This window comes from Panthera tigris, chromosome D4 (genome assembly GCF_018350195.1).
Source record: "Panthera tigris isolate Pti1 chromosome D4, P.tigris_Pti1_mat1.1, whole genome shotgun sequence".
In the NCBI taxonomy this organism is placed as follows: Eukaryota; Metazoa; Chordata; class Mammalia; order Carnivora; family Felidae; genus Panthera; species Panthera tigris.
Genome location: NC_056672.1, coordinates 43,754,277 through 43,777,751, shown reverse-complemented (window position 1 = coordinate 43,777,751; position 23,475 = coordinate 43,754,277). Strand labels below are relative to the sequence as shown.

Genomic DNA, 23,475 nt, shown 5'->3' with positions numbered 1-23,475 from the left:
CCCCTTGGGGATAGGGAAGGTCAAAACGGCTGAAGGCAGAGTGTAGCAGGGAGCTTCATGCAGGAAAGAGCTACAGCAGGCAGGGGCTACGTCAGGATTTTGAACTTCATCCTAACTGCGATGTCGGCTAAAACAACTCCATAAAACATTAGAGGCAAGCAAGGGGCCACACTGAGGATATTGAACTTTAATCTCAATTGTAATGTCAACTAATAGAAAAAGGACTATGATCAGAGGGGATGCTCAGGAAAGGAAAAGGAAGCCAGGCTTCTGCCTTGAGCAGATGGGTAAATGGTGCCATTTACTGCTGCTGGAAATGTTGGGAGAGCCAGAACTGGAAAAGGCAGATCGGCGATCTGGCTGAACTCGAGATGGCTGTGACAGGTGGGGACAGAGGTTGGACAGGCAGCTAGATGCACCGTGGTGGAGGGAGGAGGAAGGATGGGGTCAGACACACAGCTGGGAGTTGTTTGCAGATGTTTGCAGACTGTGGATGAGCTCCTTCAGAGGGAAGTGTAGAGGGAGGAGAGCCGAGGTGAGCTGTCACCTGAAGGGACCCCTACCCGCAAAGGTGCACAGCAAACGAGCTTACATGAGAGACTGAAAAGAAGCCATGGAGGGAGTGGCATCCCAGGAGGGTGTGGCATCCTAAGAGGCACTCGGAAGGTTTCAAGGACGAGGGGGGTGAACTGCGCAAATAGCTGAGGGAAGAACACATAAGTTACGTTGAAAAACCATCACTGGACACACAGCCAAGAGGGGCTTGGGTAGCAAGGTGGGCTGAAGAAATGAGAGCTGGGCGGATGAAGGCCACTTTTAAAGACGTTGGGCTGTGGCACCTGGCTGGCGCAGCTGGTAGAGTGTATGAGTCTGGATCTTGGGGTCTTGAGTTCGAGCCCCACGTTGGGCATAGAGATCACTTATACACACACACACACACACACACACACACACACACACACACACACATAAAATAAACACTTCCAAGATGCTGGGCTGTGACAGATGAGGGAGAGAAAGGGTGGTGGCTGGAGAGAGTCGTGGACTGAGTCCAGGCTGACTGCTAGGGAAGAAAGAGGGACTCCAGTGTTTTTACAGGCCAAAGGGAAAGACCTTTTAAGAGGAGTGTTGGGAGTGGGGGATGGGCTAAATGAGTTATGGGCATTAAGGAGGGCACTTGTTGGGATGAGCACTGGGTATTTGTAAGTGATCAATCGTTGAATTCTGAAACCATCATCACACTGTATGTTAACTAACTTGGGTTTAAATAAAATTAAAAAACTAAAAAAATTTTTTTGAAAGGCGGATCAAGGACCAGTAGACAATTTACAGGAATAAAGTAGGCATAAGAGAAAGAAGGGAATAATCCCTAGGCTGAAAGACAGACCCTGGCAGGATGGAGGGATACTTCCCATGATGCTGCCATTTGTTACAATGATGGAGACCAATCAGCTGCAGTGATGGCTAGCTTTTCAGGGGCAAAGATCTCAAGTACGAAACAGATTATTTCTTTTGTAATTATGTGCAAAGATTAGAGTGTTAAAGGAAAATTTTTCCTTGCTTAAAGATCACACTTGTGAAGCAGAATTTATTTAAACAGTAATCTGTCCTAACCACTTGTCCTAACCCCATTTGCTCTTGTTTAAATATTTTAATATTTATTTATTTTTGAGAGAGAGAGACAGAATGTGAGCAGTGGAGGGGCAGAGAGAGGGAGACACAGCATCTGAAGCAGGCTCCAGGCTCTGAGCTGTCAGCACAGAGCCCGATGTGGGGCTCGAACCCACAACCATGAGATCATGACCTGAGCTGAAGTCAGACACTTAACTGACTGAGCCACTCAATCGCCCCTAAATATTATTAATTAAAAATGTTTTCTCTTTCCTTAAGCTACTTTTTAACAAAATTATAGGCTAAAACATATTAGATTCAAGAGTTAAAATGAACTAGATTGCAGTGAATTCTCAAGAAACCTACATCCAGAACATTCTATTCACATCAGGCCTAATATAAGCCAGTACCACTGGACCATTACAAATTCATTTCAGATCTCTTTATTGACAATGTGTGTGTTTTCCAAAGAGCTTCAAAAATCTGTTAGCGTTCTGAAGCCAGTCTCTTGTTCTTCCACTCTTCCAAGGCTACCGAAGGAAAGCAACAAGACAAGATGGGACAGCGTCTTTGCTCTGCCAGCCAGTGTCTTAAAATACTTCTTCAACCACCTTTGACCCTGCCTGGTATTGCTGACATTCAAAGCAACCCCCAGAGGCAGAGCAGTGGGAAGAACCGTATGTCTCCTCTCAAAGACTGAAGGGAGAGCTGACAACATCTTACACAGAGCAACTCTCACACAAAGGAAGAGAGGCCCCAGACTTCAGTTAGGACACGCTACACCCATAGCAATGAGAAAGTCATGAATTAAAATGCATTTCTAAACACTGGCACAAAGAAAAAGCTGCATTTTCAGGGTATTAAAATAAGGGCAGTGGTTAGATGTATTTGGGGGCTAAAGAAATCATGTACACACAAGGCTAAACTACTTGTAGATATCAACCTGAACTTGAGTATACAACTTCCCAAAGGAAAATCCTTAGGCAAATAGCAAAGGCTTTATCTGATAGGTTGTAAATAAGAGACTAAGCCTCAGGGAAAATAACACAGTCAACGGTATTATACCTGGAGTCAATGTTGCCTCGTATATAGACATTCGTTTTTCCTTCTGTGTGTGAATGCAATAGCCTTGTTAGGACTTTTCTCCTTATTCTCGTCCTAGGAACAGATCTATTCTTTGTACAGAATTAAGTCTAGGCAGGTTGGTCTGGGCATTCACCAGGTCCCTGAGATCTTCCTGCTAAGCTAGCTTCAGATCACTGGGATATATTGCATCCACTAAACAGCTGCTCCCCTCTTTCTGGAAGTGAGATCATTAACATTTTGAACCAACCCATCAAACGTGCTGTCAATCCAATAGTCAGAAACTAACTCTATGTGAGGAGTCCGATTCCTTTTCCACTGTTGAGGGCAGTAAAAAACGAACAAACAAACAAAAACCCCAGAAGCTGGTATGTTCCCAGCCCAGGGGCAGCCTGAGGGGTGGGCAGGAAGAATGAAGGTACCCACCTCCTTAGCTCTGCAACCAGGAGCACAGTGCAAGGAACCCCCAGGGTCATCAGAGAGATGTTGTTGATGGCGGGCTTGACAAACGCCAGGCATGTTGTGACCGCAGACAGGACACAGACCACCGCCTTGAACCTGCCCCTGAATCGATGGAAGCAAAACCAAACCGTTAGCAAAGGAGGTCTTGTTTGTTTGATGAATGCTGGCAAAGCACAGGCACCACAGGCGGAAATGCAAACTGAGAAGAAGTCGTGCACAAGGTACCGGGAGTTTAAAACCCACTCACAACCATGGGCTCACTAATTCTACTTCTAAGAGTTTATTCTTAGAAAGTAGCCAGAAATTTTCAAAATATTTAGCCAGGGGGTACCTGGGTGGCTCTGTCAGTTGAGCGTCAGACTCTTGATTTCAGCTCCAGTCCTGATCTCATGGTTCATGGGGCTGAGCCCTGTGTTGGGCTCCGTGCGGGCAGCACACAGCCTGCTTGGGATTCTCTCTCTCCCTGTTACTCTGCTCCTCCCCTGCTCATACTTTCTCTCTCTCTCTTTCTCTCTCTCTCAAAAATGAATAAACAAACTTAAAAAAAAAGCCAGGAGAATGGTGAAATGAGAATCCATTTAAGTCCCTGAGGGTGAGATAGGGATAATTATTTTCTTAGTGTCCTTTTTCTCTTTATTGTTTTCAGATCTCTTACAGCAGCGTTTAGCAAACTTCTATAAAGGGTGAGAGAGTAAATATTTTAGGTGTTGCAGGTCACAAGGTCTCCGCAGCTACTCAAGTCCACCACTGTGGACAGTAAGTGATTGGGCACAGCTGTATGCCAACAAAACTTGATTTGCAAAAATAGGCAGTGGACCCATTTGGCTCACAGCTTGTCAACCCCTGTTCTACAAGGCAAATGGGTAAGACTTTTACAAGAAAACCAGGGACCACTTACAAACCATAAAGCTCCCTAGTTTAAAAGAAAAAATCTGCGTCTAGCACACAAAACTAAGTCTTAAGAAAAAATTCTAATCGTGTCTTTATTTCCTGGCAAGTCACAGTCTAGCATGCATTGGAATTTTGTGTTGACAAGTCTTTGACCTGACAAATCTTAGAAAAATGCCATCCTCACTCCCTTCAGTGGAGGTGCTTTCAGTAGAAAGTGCCAGAAGTGGCGACGTGATCCCGGACGCGTTCCTCCTTCTCTCCCTGGGACTCCATTTCCTTATCTATAAAATGAAAAGCCTGGACTAGATGATCCCTAAGGCCTCATCCATGACTGAAATTTAAGAGCACGTGATCTTCCTGAAGTTTCTTTTATTCCTCATTAGCACAATTTACTTTGGCCGCGAGCCCTGGAACAGGTCGCAGTTGGGAAACTAATTTGAATGAAATTCCATTATAAAGAAATCAAAGTGCATTGAGACCTCCAAAATACAAATTTATCTCTTAGAGAGGAAAACCATTTATCATCAAGGCACAGGAAATCATTGATGGGGCGGCCAACTTTCTGACTGGAATGGACAGGAATTGTAGCCCTGAACTTCAACCAGAGAAAAAAAAAATACATGTGTGGGAAAGGGTCCAGGCAGCAAGTTCTCAGGAGAAGCCTGTTTTCCTCCTGGCCTTGGCTGGCAGCCTTTGCTACTGGATGAAAGGCTACCTGCTCCACTCTGAGGACCACAGCCCGCAGCTCCCCTCCCCCCATCACACACCCACAGTAACTCTTATGGACCCACAATAACTCTTTCACTGGGTTTTGAGATTCTATGAACCACACCAAGGCCTTTCAGCCTTTTTAGATCGGAAAAACCATAAACAAAAAAAACACCATTCCTAAATTGTATCACTTCTCTAGATCAATGGCTGAGGGGTGGGTTAGTGAGGGCGATGGCGATTTAAGCACAGGTGTTCCAGCTAACAGATGCGTGTCACTTTTTCTCCTTCAATCTCGTAATAGCTGTGGGACCTTTGACAAGTCGCGAAACGCTCTAAGCCCCAAGTTTCTCTACCCCGTGGGGTTCCCGTAAGCATTAAGGCACTTCACACAGTGCCTGATGCACGGTATGTGCTGATCAAATCCACTCTTACTGTTACCATTACCATCATGTGAGAACAAGTGAGACTTTAAATAATGTTACTGTGAATCAGATCTACTCTCGGGGAAAATCTGGGCTGCTGTTGCTCTGTAGAGGTCTGCCAAACAGTTCAAAGGCAGCAAGCCTGACGAAACTTGCTTTCTTCAAGGAGAACATAGGCGGACTACCTCCCAGGTCGGTCCAGAGGGTGTGAGGGAATGCGCTTCAAGAAGGTGGCTTAGCCAACAAAACAACCTATGAACATACAAATCTGTAACCAGCAGAAGTCAACAGAAGTCACAGGGACAGTCCCGCTGACCCCAGAGTCAGGGTCCTGGGTACCAGAGAGCTGGGTACCCGGAGGTCCTGGGTACCAGAGAGCTGAGAATGTCCAGGAGGGACGGGGTCTGACAGGGTGTTACCTTATCAGTGACACCAGGCAACTCCTACTGTGGTCTCTGGTCCTGTTCTCAACTTTCCAGCCCATTGTGGGCTCAAAGTGGAGCACCAGGTCAGGGAACCCTTACCACCCCTTCTTTTTCAATTCTCCCAATCAAACCCTGGTAGCCCAACACCATCAATATAATATTATAATAAAGCTGCTACTGTTATCATTAGCCACCCATTAGAGCAGTGGTTTTCAACCATATCAGTCCCTGTGCCCCTTTTTTATAGTAAAAACTTGGTAATGCCTCCCCGCCGTTTTTAAAAAAAAAAAAATTTATTTTTGAGAGAGGGCGAGAGCAAGAAAGAGAGAGAGTGAGTGAGTGTGAGCAGGGGGAGGGATAGAGAGGGGGAGAGAGAGAATCCAAAGCAGGCTCGCACTGTCAGCATAGAGCCTGACGTGAGGCTCAAACCCTTGAACTATGAGATCATGACCTAAGCTGAAGTTGGATGCTTAACTGACTGAGCCACCCAGGCGCCCCTAGCCCTTTTTCCAAAGTAAAATTGATTTTATGGATGATTAAACTCCATCACCGTAACTACCGAAAATATATCCACAGACTTCCCAGATGTCTCTTAAGGGATGGAAATGTCCTGGTTAAGATCTACTGCTCTAAACTACCCTGTAGGACTAAAACATGATCTATTTAGAACAACCAGACCATGATATTCATAGGACTACAGCAGTGGGTCCTGGAAGGTCTGCCCATGTCGTTTTATAAGTAAGGAACTGATAAGACCCAGAGAGTCTAAGCCCCTGGCCACAAGTTACCCAGCTAGAGCAGGATGGCCAGACCCCAGTCTGCACCCATGCAACTCAAAAACTGAATTGGATTATAAGGTGAGAGCTGTCCCTAGATCATGTGGAGGCAAAATCGTAAAAAAAAAAAAAAAAAAAAAAAAAAATCACAGGAGGATAAATCTTTAAGAAATGGAAACAATTAGCCTATAATAGTTCTTTGTTCTTGGGAGTTTATTTTCTCAAAACAAAAATGTTTAAAAATTATTAATAACCGGGGTGCCTGGGTGGCTCAGTCGGTTAAGCATCCGACTTTGGCTCAGGTCATTATCTCACAGTTCTTGAGTTCGAGCCCCATGTTGGGCTCTGTGCTGACAGCTCAAAGCCTGGAGCCTGCTTCAGATTCTGTGTCCCCCACTCTCTCTGCTTCTCTCTCTCTCTCTCTCTCTCTCTCTCTCTCTCTCTCTCTCTCTCTCTCAAAAGTAAGGGGCACCTGGGTGGCTCAGTCAGTTAAGCATCCGACTTCAGCTCAGGTCATGATCTCATGGTTTGTGAGTTCGAGCTCCGCATAGGGCTCTGTGCTGGAGCACAGACAGCTCAGAGCCTGGAGCCTGCTTCAGATTCTGTGTCTCCCTCTCTCTCTCTGCCCCTCCCCTGCTCACACGCTGCCTCTCTCTCAAAAATAAATAAATAAATAAATAAATAAATAAATAAATAAATAAATAAATAAACAAAAAAAATGTAAAGATAAATAATTAAAATTTTTTTCAATGTTTTTATTAATAACCATCAACAGCTGAGCATATGATGATTCTTAGGACATTCGAGGCAAGATAAAAGAAAGCTTTTTTTTTTTTACCTGCCAACTATTCCTGTTTATATCATAAACGTTAATTTCCCTGCTGTTCTAGACCTTACCTTCAAAATACTTACCAATGTTAGACATTCGTAACAACTGCTAGCATTTACTGAGATCTTATTCTGTACAAGACACTGTAGTGTATATTTTACAGGATTTTCCCATATATTTCCAACCCCATGAGGTAGGTACTCTTCTTATCTCCACTTTACAGATGAGCAAACTGAGGTACCAGGGCTTTAAAAACAAAACCTACTACCCAAAACCATGCCTGTCTGATACAATCCCTTAGCCACCACACTCTGCTCTCCTTTCTCCAGAGATCTCAGCTGGAACTACTTTTAATGTGTTTTTAGAACCACTCCTGCAAAGTCGAGATCACAAACAGACGTCAACTGGTAAATTTCGACAGCGAAGCCACACGATCCCTGGTTTTGACGTGAAGTCCTTGGTCTGGCCCACCACTTGGGCACAGAGCTGCACCTGCCCCCATGTCACAGGCAGTGAGGCTCACAAAAAGGGGTCTGGTCGTCTTGCTCTGCCTGTCACTGGCAAGTTGAAGGTGGACGAATAGACCTGAACTCCTTATTTATAACGTGTTATTCTCCCCTAACACCATCCCTCTTCTGTGTTCATTCACATCTTCAATTCCCACTTTCTCCTTCAATGTACGTGTGTATCTCAGAAATGCTCGGCAGAAATCTCCACGTGCCATTGGTAGTAATGAAAGCTAACTCTGTATGCTCACCATGTGTGCTCTGCAGGATCCCCTCATAAGATGATTATTTCCCTAGTTTGACAAGTGAAGAAACAGGTGCCTGGGTGGCTCAGTTGGTTAAGCTTCTGACTTCGGTTCGGGTCGTGACCTCACAGTTCGTGGGTTCGGGCCCTGCATCAGGCTGTCTGCTCTCAGCACAGAGCCTGCTTCAGATCCTCTGCCTCCCTCTCTCTGCCCCTGCCCTGCTCGTGCACACTCCCTCTTTCTCAAAATAAATAAATAAACTTAAAAAAGAGGAAATAGAAAGCTAAAGAATCAAGACAAGTCACACTGTTTGTAGGCAGAAAAGCTAGGATTCAAACCCAGGGCGCTCCCAAAGCCAGGGACATAAACATCTGGGATGCTCAGGGCCCCCAAGGACTCTCCCCAAGCTGAAAACAGTGGGGTCACATCTTCCCAGAGAAAAGGTGCAGGGTGTTGGCGATGAAAAAGGTCCTAAGTGGTACTGACTTCTCTGCCCCATGATATGGGCTTTGTTGTTAAAAGTTGGTAAGCTTCTAGAAATACATCCATTTTCCTCTCTCCTGCTCGTAACATTTCCCCACTTCTCCCTTCAAGAAAGAGAAAGTTTTTCTTTTTCACATGATGAACACATTAAAAACTGTCGCTTGGAGGGGCGCCTGGGTGGCTCAGTCAGTTAATGGTCCAACTCCAGCTCAGGTCATGATCTCGTGGTTCATGAGTTCGAGCCCCACATCTGGCTCTGTGCTGACAGCTCAGAGCCTGGAACCTGCTTCCGATTCTGTGTCTCCCTCTCTCTCTGCCCCTCCGCCACTCACGCTCTGTCTCGCTCTCCCTCAAAAATAAAGATTAAAAAAAATTTTTTGTAAATAAATAAATAAAAATAAAAATAGTTTTTTGGAATTCCAAGTGGCACCTCCGGAGGGCCATGAACAAACAAAACCATTCTTCTCATGCTCGCAGCTTCTCCCTCAGATCCCAGGACTCGAAAGCTCAGATCTGAGAACCAAGAGGCCCCTCAGCGCTCAACCTCCCACGCCCCAGGCTCAGGGCAAGGATGGAGGTGAGCGGTGGGCATCTTCGACACCACAGGAGAGGCCAAAAGTAAATGATGTTTCTCAGCCAGAGTCAGGAAGCCCCTTCTCCACCTCCCAGGGCTTTCTAAGTGCTTCCTTTCCAGTCCCGTAACCGAAGCGGAACACGCACAAGACTGGAAACCGGAGACCGCCCAAACCAACCTGCTACACGTGAGAGCCTCCCTCCCCCACTGAGGAGAAAGCCTCAGCCAAGGAGACCGTATTTCTCCCAAGACCTGGAATGCCCTTCTTATCACTTCTAGTAAGCAGCTGGCTCACTCCCTTGTGGTTTTGTGATCCAGGAACCTTGAGGATACCTGAGCTGCTCGATGATACTCAAAATACTATTTAATTCAAATCCTTCTTGTACAATGAAGACTGTACAGCTAGTTCACTTGAAGTAGGTCTTCTCCCTATCTCATTTTAAAATACACTTTTAGTGTTAAAAATTAACATGCACTCCTTAAAAACAAAAACTATACAGCAGTATAGATCAAAAGCAAACGTGAAGGTTCTCCCCTCCCCACCCCATTCCTAAGAGTAGCCAATGGTGGGGCACCTGGGTGGCTCAGTCGGTTAAGCAACTGACTTGGGCTCAGGTCATGATCTCATGGTTCAAGCCCCGCGTGGGGCTCTGTGCTGACAGCTCAGAGCCTGGAGCCTGCTTCGGATTCTGTGTCTCCCTCTCTTCTGCCCCTCCCCCACTCACACTCGGTCTCTCTCTCTCTCTCTCTCTCTCTCTCAAAGATTGATAAATATTAAAAAAAATAAAAAAAGAAGAATAGCCAATGGTATCGGTGCCTGTCTTCCTCCTCCAGGCATTTCTGTGCATATACAAAAAGATATACTCAAAAAAAGATCAGTTCATTCATTCTCAAACTAGGATACCATGTGCTTTTTGCAGTCAGAGTGTTTTATGGACACTCCTCCACCTCCATCCATAGAAGAGAGCCTCATCTTTAACACCTATAAAATTCCTATTCCTGGTCACAGTACCAGAAAAACCGTAAGGAATTCTTTTATTTTCCCAGTAGAGCTCTTCCCTGGGTATACACAGTTTGCTTAATTATATCCATGTTTTTAGACTACATCTATATACAGTGACAAAACAGTGTCCTACAGAGAAATATATGTGGGTAGTATATTCTAGGAACCCTTCTCATCGTTATGAGGTTGGCTCTCTTCTGTTCCTTCAGATATTAACAAACCTCATACAGCTCCTCAGAAAGGCTTTCCCTGACCAAACTCTAAATCGGCACCCCATGTCACCACTACCCCTTACCAGCTTTACTTTTTATCATGGCACTTACCATAACATTGTATTGTTTGTTTGTTTGTTCATTGGTTTGTACCCTCCTCAACTTCAGTATAAACTCACTAAAGGCAGAGACTACTGTTTTGTTTACTGCCAAAGCCCAGTGCCTAGAAAATTACATAGTTAAGTGTTCAAAAAAATACTTACTGGATGAATAACCATATAAGCATCATAATAGATATGAAAATGCATCTTTTGGGGCGCCTGGGTGGCTCAGTCAGTTAAGCGTCCGACTCTTGATTTCAGCCCAGGTCCTAATCTCACAGTTCGTGAGTTCGAACGGAGCCTGCTTGGGATCCTCTCTTTTCCCTCTCTCTCTGCCCCTCCCCTGTTCATTTTTTTTTCTTTCTCTCTCTCAAAATAAAAATGAACACTAAAGGTTTTTTAATGAATAAAATGCATCCACTCTTGAAATTCTGAATTTCCAGCTTAAAGGTGTGTGTGTGTGTGCATGCGTGTAGATCTCAGCAGAAGTATAAACCAATACCGTTTGACAACTACAGAATCTATAACTGCAGGAACTAATTCCTTAGTGGAGTTCTACTGTAAACTTAGCAAATGGTAGAACTCGACTGGACTCGAGGAAATGTTCTAGCAGCAAACCAAAGGTCTTCAAACTACCATTCCATAATTTCTCCCCCACTGAAAATCTTTGCACTTTTGTTCATATCCTAAAGGGAGACATTTGACTTTTTTCCCCATTAGCATATAAATTCTTCAAGTATACTGAAATTTCCTCTTTAATCAGTTTGTTTATGGTCTGACACAATAAACAATCAGTGGATATTAAACAAGTATATGATAAGCTCATCACAAAGTTAGGCTACATCGTGTGCTGTTTTTCTTGATACGTACGTGGATATATTGGGTACTGCACCTAGCAGTGAGTGCAAAAATGTTTAGCACGAGCTTACCTGTCATTCCGAAAGATCTTTGGTAGATACCTTCTGGGGAACCACATGGCCAGAGCACACATCAGAACCCAAAGGATTGCAAGTTCATCAAGCATCTGACCCAAGAAACTTAGGGTTGCATGGAAGTAGACGGATCCAATTCCTAGAATCAATTACAACCAATCACAAAGGTCACCACAGAAGAACAGACTCACAAATTCAATACACTGCTGAAGGACCGCCCTTTCAACCAACCACTGTCCCAGTCACCAGATCACGTTCGCACTGAAAGCAGAAGCTAAAGGCAGAAACCCCTACCACCTAGGCATGCACGCTCAAAGCCCTAGAGAGCGGATTTCAAGCAGGACCCAATGTCAGCACATCAGAACTTTAATAATCCCACAGTTAGACACACTCTGTCCTCATCCACCAAGGCTTCATGGGAACAGGCAGTAAACAAGCCAACATTCTCTCACCGTTAAGTATTCCCAACCTGCCTGTGGAAGGAAATGGAAATTGCACAAGTGTTTCCCAGAACAATGAAGGCTCCAAACATCTAGAATTTTCTTTTTTTAAATTTTGATCCGTTACACTGAAGTCTCATCAGAGTTCAATCATTTCATGTGATTGTCTTCAGAAGTTGTCAGAAAATGGCACTGGCACAGCACCGGTAGCCATTACATAAATAAACCTTCGAAGGCAATTAAGTGATAATTACAGTCAACCTTGTTATCAAGGCCGTATTCAAAAGAGCCCTCCTTCTGGCGTCAAGCAAGCAAAATAAAAGTTGGCTGAGACGTCAGAGTGACTTTGGTTTACAAAACATAATGTTCAAACAGGACAGGAAGTGTGCAGAATTCTATTTCCTCCCTTTCAGCCCAAGCTTGAAAATGAATCCACTTACCCACTACCACTAAGAGAGTCCATATTAGGTAGATGCCACTGTTGAAGCATGTTGCATACTGACGAAACAAGCACATGCAGATGGGCGGTAAGACGAAAAATAAGACATTGCTGATCTGGTGGGGGGGATGTAAAATGAAAAGAGAAATATTAAGTCAAAGGGCAAAAAATAAAGCCGTGTGTTCCAAATATGCTCTTTGCAAACTGGGAGGAATGTGGCCATACCTCTTGTCTAAGCTCTTACGTTTTTTGTTTTTTTGTGTGTTTTTTTTTAACTGCAGATACAGGGAAATTTAAGACTTCTTTCATGGGGACTCCTTCCCATCTCTTTGATTATGGGAGCAGCTTCAAACCTTAGGTAAAGATCAAATTTTCAGGTTCTAGTGTGGATTGAAGCCTCTTTTCTCTCTAGGGGGTATTTGCTTTTAAAAATATGTATAGGTTATCTAATGTAATATACACAAAGCAGTACATTTCAACACATAATCACTATTGAAATATCACTAATGAGCTATTTTACATTCTTTTGTTCACATAAGGCTTTGAAGTCCAGTATGAATGTCATCCTTCCAGCAACCTCCATCTGGCCCAGCCGTATTACATGTGCTCAGAAACCACAAGTGGCTAGTGACTATCATGCTGGCCGGCTCACCTGAAATTTTTTTTTAACTTATTTTTAATCTTTTTTTGGGGGACGGTGTGGTCATAGCCAGTTCTTGTATCCCACATTTTTTTTAATTGAGGTAAAATTCACGGGGCGCCTGGGTGGCTCAGTCGATTGGGCGGCCGACTTCGGCTCGGGTCACGATCTCGCGGTCCATGAGTTCGAGCCCCGCGTCGGGCTCTGTGCTGACAGCTCAGAGCCTGGAGCCTGTTTCGGATTCTGTGTCTCCCTCTCTCTCTGCCCCTCCCCTGTTCATGCTCTGTCTCTCTCTGTCTCAAAAATAGATAAACGTTAAAAAAAAAATTAATTGAGGCAAAATTCAGACAGCATAAAATTAACTATTTTAAAGTGTACAATTCTTGGAGCACCTGGGTGGCTCAGTTGATTAAGTGTCAACTTCGGCTCAGGTCATGATCTCACAGTTCGTGAGTTCGAGCCCCGTGTCAGGCTCTGTGCTGACAGCTCAGAGCCTGGAGCCTGCTTCGGATTCTGTGTCTCCCTCTCTCTCTGCCCCTCCCCACTCATGCTCTGTCTCTGTCTTAAAACTAAATCAAACATTTAAAAAAAAATTAAAAAAATAAAGTGTACCATTCAGTGTCCTTAAATACCCTCATAATATACAACCATCACCTCTATCTAGTTCTAAAACATTTTCATCACCCCAAAAAGAAATCCTATACCCAGTATGCAGGCACCTTCTACTCCCTCCTTCCTGCCCCAGGCTCTGGCCACCACTAATCTTTCTGTGTCTACGGATCTACCTATTCTGGATATTTCATAAAGGTGGAATCATATAATATATGACCCTTGTGTCTGGCTTCTTTTGCTTAGCATAATGTGTTTGAGGTTCATCATGTCGTAGCACATATCAGTAACTCCTTCTTTTTTTTGTGGCTAAATAATACTCCATCATCTGAATACCCCATTTGTTTATCCTTTACTCATTAATGAGTTGTTGTGAATGGTGCTGCTACGAACATCCATATACAAGTTGTTAACTACTCATTGTCTTCTGGGCGTATGCCCAAGTTGGCATCACCGGATCCAATGGTAATACCATATTTGACTGACTGAGGAACCACCACACGGTGGCCCACAGTGGCTATACCATGTTTCGTTCCCACCAGCAACGTACCAGGGCTCTAATTCCTCCACCACTTTGCCAACACTTGTTATTTTCTGGTTGTTTTTGTTTTTAAATAGGGCCATCCTAGAAGGTACCAAGTGGTAGGGACACGCAGCTTTTTAAGTTTCACTTCTAATCATGACTCATAAGTGACTGCAGGCACAGGAAGTATGCAGAACGTGAAGACCACAGCTAAGTCTAAAAGAGCAACACCAATGGGGAGGGGTGGGAGGATTACACACACACACAACAGACTAGAAAAAAACTTTCAGAGATAGGAGGATGGGGCAGATAAAGTCCAGAAAGTCAAGGGCCTGGCATCCTTCAGAAGACCAGTCATCCATGTTGAACAGTACAGAGGAGGCCACAGGGGAACCAAGAGGATGGGTGTCTGAAGTGAACTGAAGGAACCAGGGTAGAAAGGCTTTACCAGACCCAGGAAATTGCACTGGTGCACAACGAATCAAAACGCATCAGCAAACCCCAGGACTTGAGGTGTGTAGGTAAGGATTGGCAATGTCAGTGGCCTATGCAGGTCCCTGTCACCATCTGGGAGCAAGAGCGGTTAGAAGTGACACCGCTTCTAGAAAGGGAGAAAGGCCGGGTAGGAGGGAAATAAAGTAAGTAAAGAGAGGAGAACCAGATCCTGCGTCAGCAGCAGGATGGGAGCAGGGCTGGCGCCTGTGGTTAAAATCTAAGACTGAAATCCCCCGTGGGGCTGCACCATTCTGGAGAAGAGGGTACTTTTTTCCTGGTGAGTCTGCTCCAGTGGGGATCTTCTCCATCCCACATGGGAAGCCCCTGAGCTACCTGTGACCCTGAGCGAGACTATGAATAAATGGTCTCAGATGTCCCAGCTGGCGTACAGTCTCCAGTCTTAGAAATACGGCCAACTCTCCTTCACCAAGCAGGTAAGGAGGAATAGTGTACCGCCTACGTACATTATCCCACAGCAAGCTGTTCACTGTCATGACGACAGCCTTCAACCTTCCAAGGAATCGTTGAAAGAATGAAAGATCTTTAAGAGTTAAAATAAGAGGGTTTAAGACTGCCCCTTGTTTTACAAGGGGCAACACATGAGGGTCCAGAAAGGCCAAGGTCAAAGAGGCAGTCACCCACAGAACAGGGGCCAGCACTGAGCTGTTTCCACTGCCCAGAGATGATTTTCACTGCCAAGCCCCTAGTCAAACTCTGACCCCCTTGGCTTAACTCCTCAGTGGTTACCTAAAAGCTCTGAGCTGTACCTGAATTGTGCACGTAGGACATGATTTCAATGTGGCTCTCCTTTTGTTAAACACAAAAGGAAGGAAGGGGGTGGGGGAGAAGGAGAAAATGGAATTGCTCTACCATAGGTAACTTAAAACCTGATCTTTCTCCTTTCTTCTACATAAATGTGCTCTCCTGTTTAAAAAAGCTAAAGTCTCCTTGCTGTCCTCCTCCCTAGAGATCACCATCGACCTCAGACTCACAGCCTTCAGGTCGTTTTCTTTGCATTTATGCGACGACACACACATCGCATATAATAACTTCATCACTCTGCTTCCTTCTCTCGTTCAACAACAGGCCATGCAAACCTTTTCATCTTAGTTCAGATAGACTGACCTCACTTGCTCTACATGCTGCACATGCCAGTGGTTTATTTAGCCATTCCCCAGTGCAAGGAGCTCCAATTTATAGCCTCTCCTACAATGCTGGGGGATAGAAGACATTTTGCTTTTTACCCCGGGGTAAAAAGTAGTATATATATATTTTATATATATATTTTTTTATATACATATTATACATATATTTTATATATATTTTTATATACATATATATTATATATTTTATATACATATATATTATATATATTTATATATAGTATATATATTTTATATATGTATTATATATCATTTATTATATATTATATATATTTTATATGTATTATATATATTATATATTACATATATTTTATATAGAATATATATATTATATACATATAATATATATATAACTTTTTTTAAGTAAGCTTCACACCCAGCATGGGGCTTGAACTCACAACCCTGAAATCAAGAGCCAGATGCTCTACTGATGGAGCCAGACAGGCATCCCATTTATCCCAATATATCTTTATTGCCTCAAGTCCTTGCAATCTCCGTCTCTTCAGCCAGGTGGAACCATCTACTGCCAACCTACCCCCAACTGGCTCTGTCCATTTACATTCCCACCAGCCATGTGCACATTAATCACTGTTCAATGTATTTACACACTGCTCACAAAGGCATGAAGTCATCTATTATACCTATAGGAAAATCATGGGACTTCAAACATTTTTTTTTTATTTTTTTAAATGTTTGTTTATTTTGAGAGACAGTGTGAGCAGGGGAGGGGCAGAGAGAGAGAGAGACAGAATCCGAAGCAGGCTCCAGGCTCTGAGGTGTCATCCCAGAGCCCTATGCAGGGCTTGAACCCACAAACCGCGAGCTCATGACCTGAGCCGAAGTCAGCCACTCAACCGACTGAGCCACCCAGGCACCCCTCAAACATTTTTTTAATGCACATATTAAGGAGTTCAATTTAATTAGGCCCCATCTTAATACACACTCCCAAATAACACACAAATCACATTACTGCCACTTCCCAGCCCAGATCTACCAGTGACTGCTGGCCTTCACCATGCCCCTTAAAGGCCTCCATCTATGAAAAGACAAAGGCAAAATTAGAGGGAGACTCCCCCCAAGACAAAAAGAGGAAGGAACTCCTAAAGAAATAGAGAAAACAAACAAGTCCTGGTTAAAACACACATGCAATGGCCCCATCTCTTCTGAGAAATGAACTTCCCCTTACCATTGTCTGGGTCAATCAAGTTGAAGAATATTTCAGCCAAGGGATATTTTTTAAAGCCTACTGCTTTGGAGAATAGGTTTGCTTAATGTCTGCAGAGCAGATTTTTTTGATTAAAAGGAAACCACAATTTTAAAACGTATTAATTATTTCCTTAGAAATTTCCTCATTCCAAGAATTCCTCCGTAAGTGTCGCACCAAAATAATCTGGAGGAACAGACGGCAATGTCCTCCTGACGCACATGAGTGTGCGCTTTCCCAAGCAGAGGGTAAATGCTGACAAAGCAACAGACTGAAAGATTTCCTGAGCAGGAGGTCATAAACAGCTAAGGGGCATTCCCCTCTAAGAGCAGAAGTCTGTGCATCTTAACTGTATGCAGATTTCGAACCCTCCATTCTGTTCCCCTCCTGCCACCGGAGGGCCAACTGTCCCAGTCTGCCTGGGGCTGAGGAGAGTTCCCGGGGCATGGGGCTTTCAGTTTTAAAATCGGCGAGGCCTAGACAAACGAGGACAAGTTGGTCACCCTACTCAGAAGGCTTCTTGCAAGATTCCCCCACAGTATACCAAGCCCGTGCAGAATATGAATAGTACCCTTGCCAGCTTGGACACATCTCTGGTAGGGCCTTCACCACCCGATGACCGTCTGCAGGTCTGGTCTCTGTGACATGAACACAGTAGTTGCCCAGTAAATAGATCTATAGATGAAAAGATACAGGCCAGGGATTCCTGGGTGTCTCACTTGGTTAAGAGTCTGACTTCAGCTCAGGTCATGATTTCATGGTTCGTGAGTTTGAGCCCCGTGAGGGGTCCCGTGCTGACAGCTCAGAGCCTGGGGTGTGCTTCTGATTCTGTGCTTCCTTCTCTCTCTCTCTCTGCCCCTCCCCTTCTTGTGTCTGTCTCTTTCTCTCTCTCAAAAAAAAAAAAAATAAATAAAAATAAAAAAAAGTGTTAATAATAAAAAAGTAAATAAATAATAAAAAAAAGATACAGGATCTAGGTAATTCTGCCCTACAGTACAGGAGACATGGGCTTTGGCCTATCAGGAGAACTGCTTTCCTTACCTTCATTGTTGGCAGACCTAATTTGGAAAGGTGACCAATCATGAGCTGATCTTAGGCATATATTTTGCTTCAAGACTCTTTTCAGCACTAGTTGATTTCCTTCTGACCCCCTGAGTCACTGCCCAGCAATAGAGTCCCCCAAAAGCAAAGCCCAGTGGTTAAAAAGCAGACACTACTTTTCTCTGACCCGGCAAGTCCTAGAGTCTTTCTCTTCAATGTGACTAGAGCCTGAAAACTTAAAACGTAAAAAGGAACTCAAGTCAATAAAACTTGTGTGTGGAAGAAACAGTACAAAATATGCACAAGCAACAAAAGGTTGTGAAAGAGTGTGACATGTTCTTGGAAGGGATATTTGGGCTTGGCTGAAGCCCAGGATGATGACACGACTTGAGGCAACAGAGATTTGCAGAGCCTGAAGGCAAAATGCTTTGTACACCCAAACATCATCAGTTGGGAGTATAAACCAGGGTACTGTCTCTGGGGGGCCATTTAGCAATAATGATCAGCCTTTAAGTAAACATTCTCCTTGATGCAGCAATTCCCCACGGAGGATTAGTACTTGGGAAAAGCACATCCAGATGCATCTATGAGGACATTCATTGCATCACTGCTCAAAAACGAGGAGGAAGGCAATAAAACAGAACCTTCCAAACTGTCCATCAAAAAGAGACTGAATGGGTAAATAAACTATGGTCAGTCCAGTAAGTGGAATACTGATTAGACATTGTAAAGAAAAAAAAAGAAGTCTATATGAGCCAATATAGGACCAACTCCAAGACCCTATTAAGTGAAGACACCAAGAGGAGTCTGTATAGTATGATCTCAACTGGGTTAAATAAAAACTTAGATATTGTATGTATACATTATACATACATAGTTTATATACTCACACAAATACATGTCTTCTGTACAACGATTTAGAAAAGGTCTGAAAAGATATGGAAGAAAGCCTGTTTTTCACTATAACTTGCATACTCTGAACTTTTTTTTTTTTTTTTTACCATGATCGCTTTTTGTGAAAATTAATAAATGGAAACCTCACTGAAGGGATGCTAGAAGGGGAGGCTGGGAGGGGAAGCCCCTGCCACTCGATGTCAACTACAGACCACTATCAGAAGACCCTTTAACAGAAGACCCTTTAACAGAAATGGATGGTCAGTCACAGGCCCCCATGGGGAAAGATGTACATTGCATTTCCCACAAGAAATCCATGATCCCTGCAACTCAGCCAATGAGAAGCGATCACCCTCAACTCTTGCTTTTCTCTAGTTCAAAACAACCCCTCCCAACTTCCTCCTTCTCCATAAGATAACATTCCTCTCCTTTGTTGGACTTGCCTATGGTTTTACTATAGCTTGCTTATCCTGAATTGCAATTCTGTTATTACGAAATAAACCCATTTTTGCGGGTGGTAAAGTAACTTTTATTTTTTAAGGTTAACATTTTATAATGAAGGACAATTATAGCAAAAAACTACTTTCAACACACTCTCTCATATCAAACATCATAAGTTTTATCCTGTAGGTCAAAAGGTCCCAAGGCAGGAGTTTCAAGTTAAAGAATCAATGAATGATATACCTGTACTGTGCCAGATAAATCAAAGGTAGCTGCAGTGGCATTTGGATCTTCAGGAGAAGTATCCTTGCAGGGTCAAATGGACCAAGTTTTAACGCTAATACTGCCATTTTCTTGACCTTGTCAAGTTGCAAAATCTATCTAGCCCTGGTTTCTTCCTTTCATCAAATGGATCTAATAATGAGCACCGACTGCTTAGGGTGATTGTACAGTACACGGCAGAGTTTCAACACCTAGCAAACAATTAATGTAGCCGGCAGTAATTGAAGTGGTAATGATGTGCTGCCCCCAAGACCCATTAAGAAGGTTCTGGATCCATCTCCCAGTCCTCTTTGGACTTTATATATTCAATTCCTTAAACTTCTCCTTAAAATGAGGAATGCTTATTTTCTTCTAAAATGGATAGTTGGACCTGCCGCCTTAGTATGAGGATTTAAGAAACTGTTTTATCACCAAGTAATAGTCACGGTCTTCCTCAATATAAGAGAGATAAGCCCGGTTTGTCCTGTGATAACCTTCAGGAGATAACTAGGGCTTGGAAACAGAAAGAAGGAAATGGTTTTTGCTAAATTCTTTGGACCTATACTCAATAAAGTCAGGTGACCAACTACTTCTCTGAGATGTAAAGCTCTCTGCTGGTCTAACACAAATGCGGTTTAGGAGTATCCAGAAAATAAAGTCTGTTAGGTGGACCAGCCAGGCTAATCACCCACGGACACCGCAGCTGAAGATCCAAAGAGCCACCCAGGCGCCCCGACAGTTCATTTCTAAATAAGACTTTGGGGGCACCTGGGTGGTTCGATGGGTTGAGCATCCAACTTCAGCTCAGGTCATGATCTCGTAGTTCAGGAGTTCGAGCCCCACGTTGGGCTCTCTGCTGACAGCTCAGAGCCTGGTGCCTGCTTCGGAATCTGTGTCTCCCTCTCTGTCTGCCCCTCCCCTGCGCGTGTGTGCGCTCTCTCTCTCTCTCTCTCTCAAAAATAAACATTTAGAAAAAAAATTTAAGACTTTGGCACTCACTGCCCAGCTCCATTGGGACTAGATTAAAAGTAAAAACAACATAAACTCTCCCCTCATCCAGTGCTCTGGGGCTTTTCAAGGCAAGTGCACAGCCTAGACCAATTTGTGGCCAAGTATCGAGGCCTGAATCTCAACTGGCCTCAGACTCTACAGAGAATTACCTTGCTGGGTATGTGAGAACTGGTCCCCAAACTGCCATTTGTTCCTTAAGTCTCTGGTGAAATCCTTAGTAGCATTCTCCACTTACAAATGGAGAAAATGAGTTACCACTATGAAAGCGCCCAGCCACACCCCAGCCCATCCTGTGTGCCCATCTACACCCGAGAGTATGCTCTGAAAGGAGGTGTACAACAGGTGAGCTGTAGCCACCTCCACTAACTGTCTTTCACAGTATCTACGGACAGCAGAGGGCCACACTTTCTTGAAGAACTAACCTGGTCATAAATAAGAAGCAGGAGTGTTGATGAGGAAGGGATGGAGGGGAGACTCCGTACAGACTTCTGGATGGTGCCAGAAACCTGAGCATGACTGCTCCCTTCTCTAGAGCTCAGTTTCCTCATCAATGAGTGAAAGGGCTGGGACTAGCCCATCAGAGATCCCTCCAGGCTACTGCCAAGGATGTTCTCCCTGCAAATCTAGGGAGCGATCCTAGAGAACAATCTCAAATTCACAGTGACTCATAAACCAGGAGTTCCTGGTGGGGGGGGGGGGGGCAGCAGGAGAAAGGACCATGCAGCATCTTCTATTTGGTCTGGGAATCCTGAGCCATGCTGCACAGTGAAAAGAAGAGACATCCTTCTAGCTTCAAGCTTTCCCTCGCATAAAGACTTCCAACACCCGGGATACTGCGGGGAGTGGGGCGGGGGTAGTTTCAGCTTGCCCACACACCATCACTCCCAAACTTCCCTCTCATTCCCCAGGCTTAATCACTGGAGAGGGCACAGGCCTGGGGAAGTTGTCTTTGGAGCTCGACTGAGACTGGGAACTAAAGACAAAGAAATAAGAACTAGTAGTCATTAACTTGATTCTGGCCCAAAGTAGCTCGACCTGTGGGGTGGAACCAGTCAGCACGGTAGCAGTGGGCCCTGCCCCTGTGACCTGCTAGGGGACTCCCCCTTTCCCCGGACTGCTAGAGCAGGTATGCAGGGGAAAACCGCACAATGCGACCCAAGTGCGTCACGCCACAGAAATCCTGGGGGGGAGGAGGGGGCGGGGAAGGGAATTGTCCCGGCAGGTTCACCAGCCCAAGTCATCCTCCTGGGAGAGGGGTTGACAGGGTCCACTGGCTTCAGGACTGGTGAGGATCAAACAAGACAATAGAACCATCTGAAGGAAATGACAGGGGGAGGATGAGCCCAGATGTCAGGATAGGCACCGAAGAAGACAGATGGAGAGCTGGAAGGAGCGCAGAGGAGGGGGCGCGGGTCGATTCTGGCCCTGGAGACAGAATGCCCCAGATAAACGTGGAGACCCACGTCCAGATTCCTGGCGCGGCCACAACTAGGGACGTTCCCCTCCCTCCAGCCCGCCTGCCAGCCCAGCTCCCACTCCTGCACGCACCGTGTTGTAGAACTCGGCGATGGCAGGCACGATGGTGTAGTTGTCTTCGCACCAGTCCACCTCCGAGCTGCCAGCCCGCAGCTGGTCCCACCAATGCGGGACGCTCATGGCCGCTGTGGGGCATTGGAGCAGCTGCCCCTGCAGCCGAGAAGGGCCCAGAGCTACTGTTGGAAGCCAAGTGCAGCGGCCGCGGCTTTATACACACGAGTCAGCGGCCGGATGTGGCGCCTCCCCAGCCGGCCTCCTGGTGCTCCGCTCCGCCTGTTGGACGTGACTCGATCGCAGAGACCCCTCCCCCAGCTCCGCCCCCTGGGGAGGGGAGGCGAGGATAGGAGCAGACCACGCCCAGCCTGGGGGGCGGGATGGGTGTCGGAGGAGAGGTAATCCGGAAGCGGGAACCTCGCTCCAGGCAAATTCAGATACCACCCCCCACTTCCTCGCAAATGGCAGGTGCCCAAAGCCTCGGAGGTCAGGCTCATACTTGCCCACGCCTACCTTCCTGGCTTGGACTCACCGGCGCCACCCCTCCTACCCCGGGAGTATCCAGGCCCCCGCATACTCTCGAGGAGTTTGCAGCGCTCTGGCTGCGCCCTGCGTGGGAAGCCCGTGCTAACACCGAAGAAAGAAAAACCGTCGGTCCCCCTGAAGCTAGTTGAGGGTTTGCTTGGCAGGACTCCATGCCATAAGCTGGGGCAGGAAGACTGCGGGCTGGAGTGGCCGACTCCATGACCCCCTGCAGCCTCTGCCGCCCCCTGCGCAGTCGAGCACCTGTGCAATTTCCAGAATGCTCTTGGTCCCCTGAACTCCAGCCTTAGGGTGTTCATCTGGTCTTCAACGAAACATAGGGCGAAACTTTAGTCATACCAACACTCGGAGGATGCACTGTGGCAGGTATGACATCTCCAGGACGTCCGAGGTGCAAGAGATGATGGTATAGATATATACTTGTTACATGCCACACAGTTTGAGGAGCTTCCATGCATCCTTACTTAGTGTTCCCAGGGAGAATCCTGTGAAGCCGGTTCTATTGACAATGCCATTACAGCTAGTAAGGCAGAGCTAGAAATCACATTCAGGCAGGATGACCTCAGACCTGCTGGTAACTACTTTGCTACCATAGTTTCTAACACCCCGTCTGGTCCCGACAAAAGCCAACTGTGTGTGTGTGTGTGTGTGTGTGTGTGTGTGTGTGTGTGTTGCCTCTGGTCCTTGAGTGGTTCTGGGATTCCAGGTCACGACACTGGCAGCAACAGAAGAATCTTCTGGTCAGCAATCCATGGTGCCTGTCGCAAGCATCTGCTTGCTTAAACCTTCATGGCACCCCAAAGGCCAGCAGCTCCCCAGGGACTGCCCTCTCTAGGCCTGACTGTGCAGTGGAACCCTGACTGGTTGTGCAACGTCCATCTGCAGCAAAATACCCACACAGCCGTTCGCAGGCCTCCCCGCGTCTCTAGAAACTGCAAGCTCAGCTCCTCTGTCTGTCTCCAGAAAACCCATCTT

General features: G+C 45.4%; 1 protein-coding gene across 1 annotated transcript in view; it reads right to left on the bottom strand.

The window, feature by feature from the left end:
- ACER2 (alkaline ceramidase 2) overlaps positions 1 to 22,173 on the bottom strand; it is a 31,772-nt gene extending 9,599 nt beyond the window's left edge. Inside the window, exons 1-4 of the mRNA XM_007098520.3 lie at positions 21,976 to 22,173; positions 12,147 to 12,261; positions 11,264 to 11,405; positions 3,121 to 3,258 (exon numbers count right to left, since the gene is read on the bottom strand). Of these exons, the coding sequence (XP_007098582.1) occupies positions 3,121 to 3,258; positions 11,264 to 11,405; positions 12,147 to 12,261; positions 21,976 to 22,083 (503 nt within the window). The 5' untranslated portion in view covers positions 22,084 to 22,173. The remainder of the gene's footprint in view (positions 1 to 3,120; positions 3,259 to 11,263; positions 11,406 to 12,146; positions 12,262 to 21,975) is intronic.
- Between the last annotated feature and the right edge of the window lie 1,302 nt (positions 22,174 to 23,475).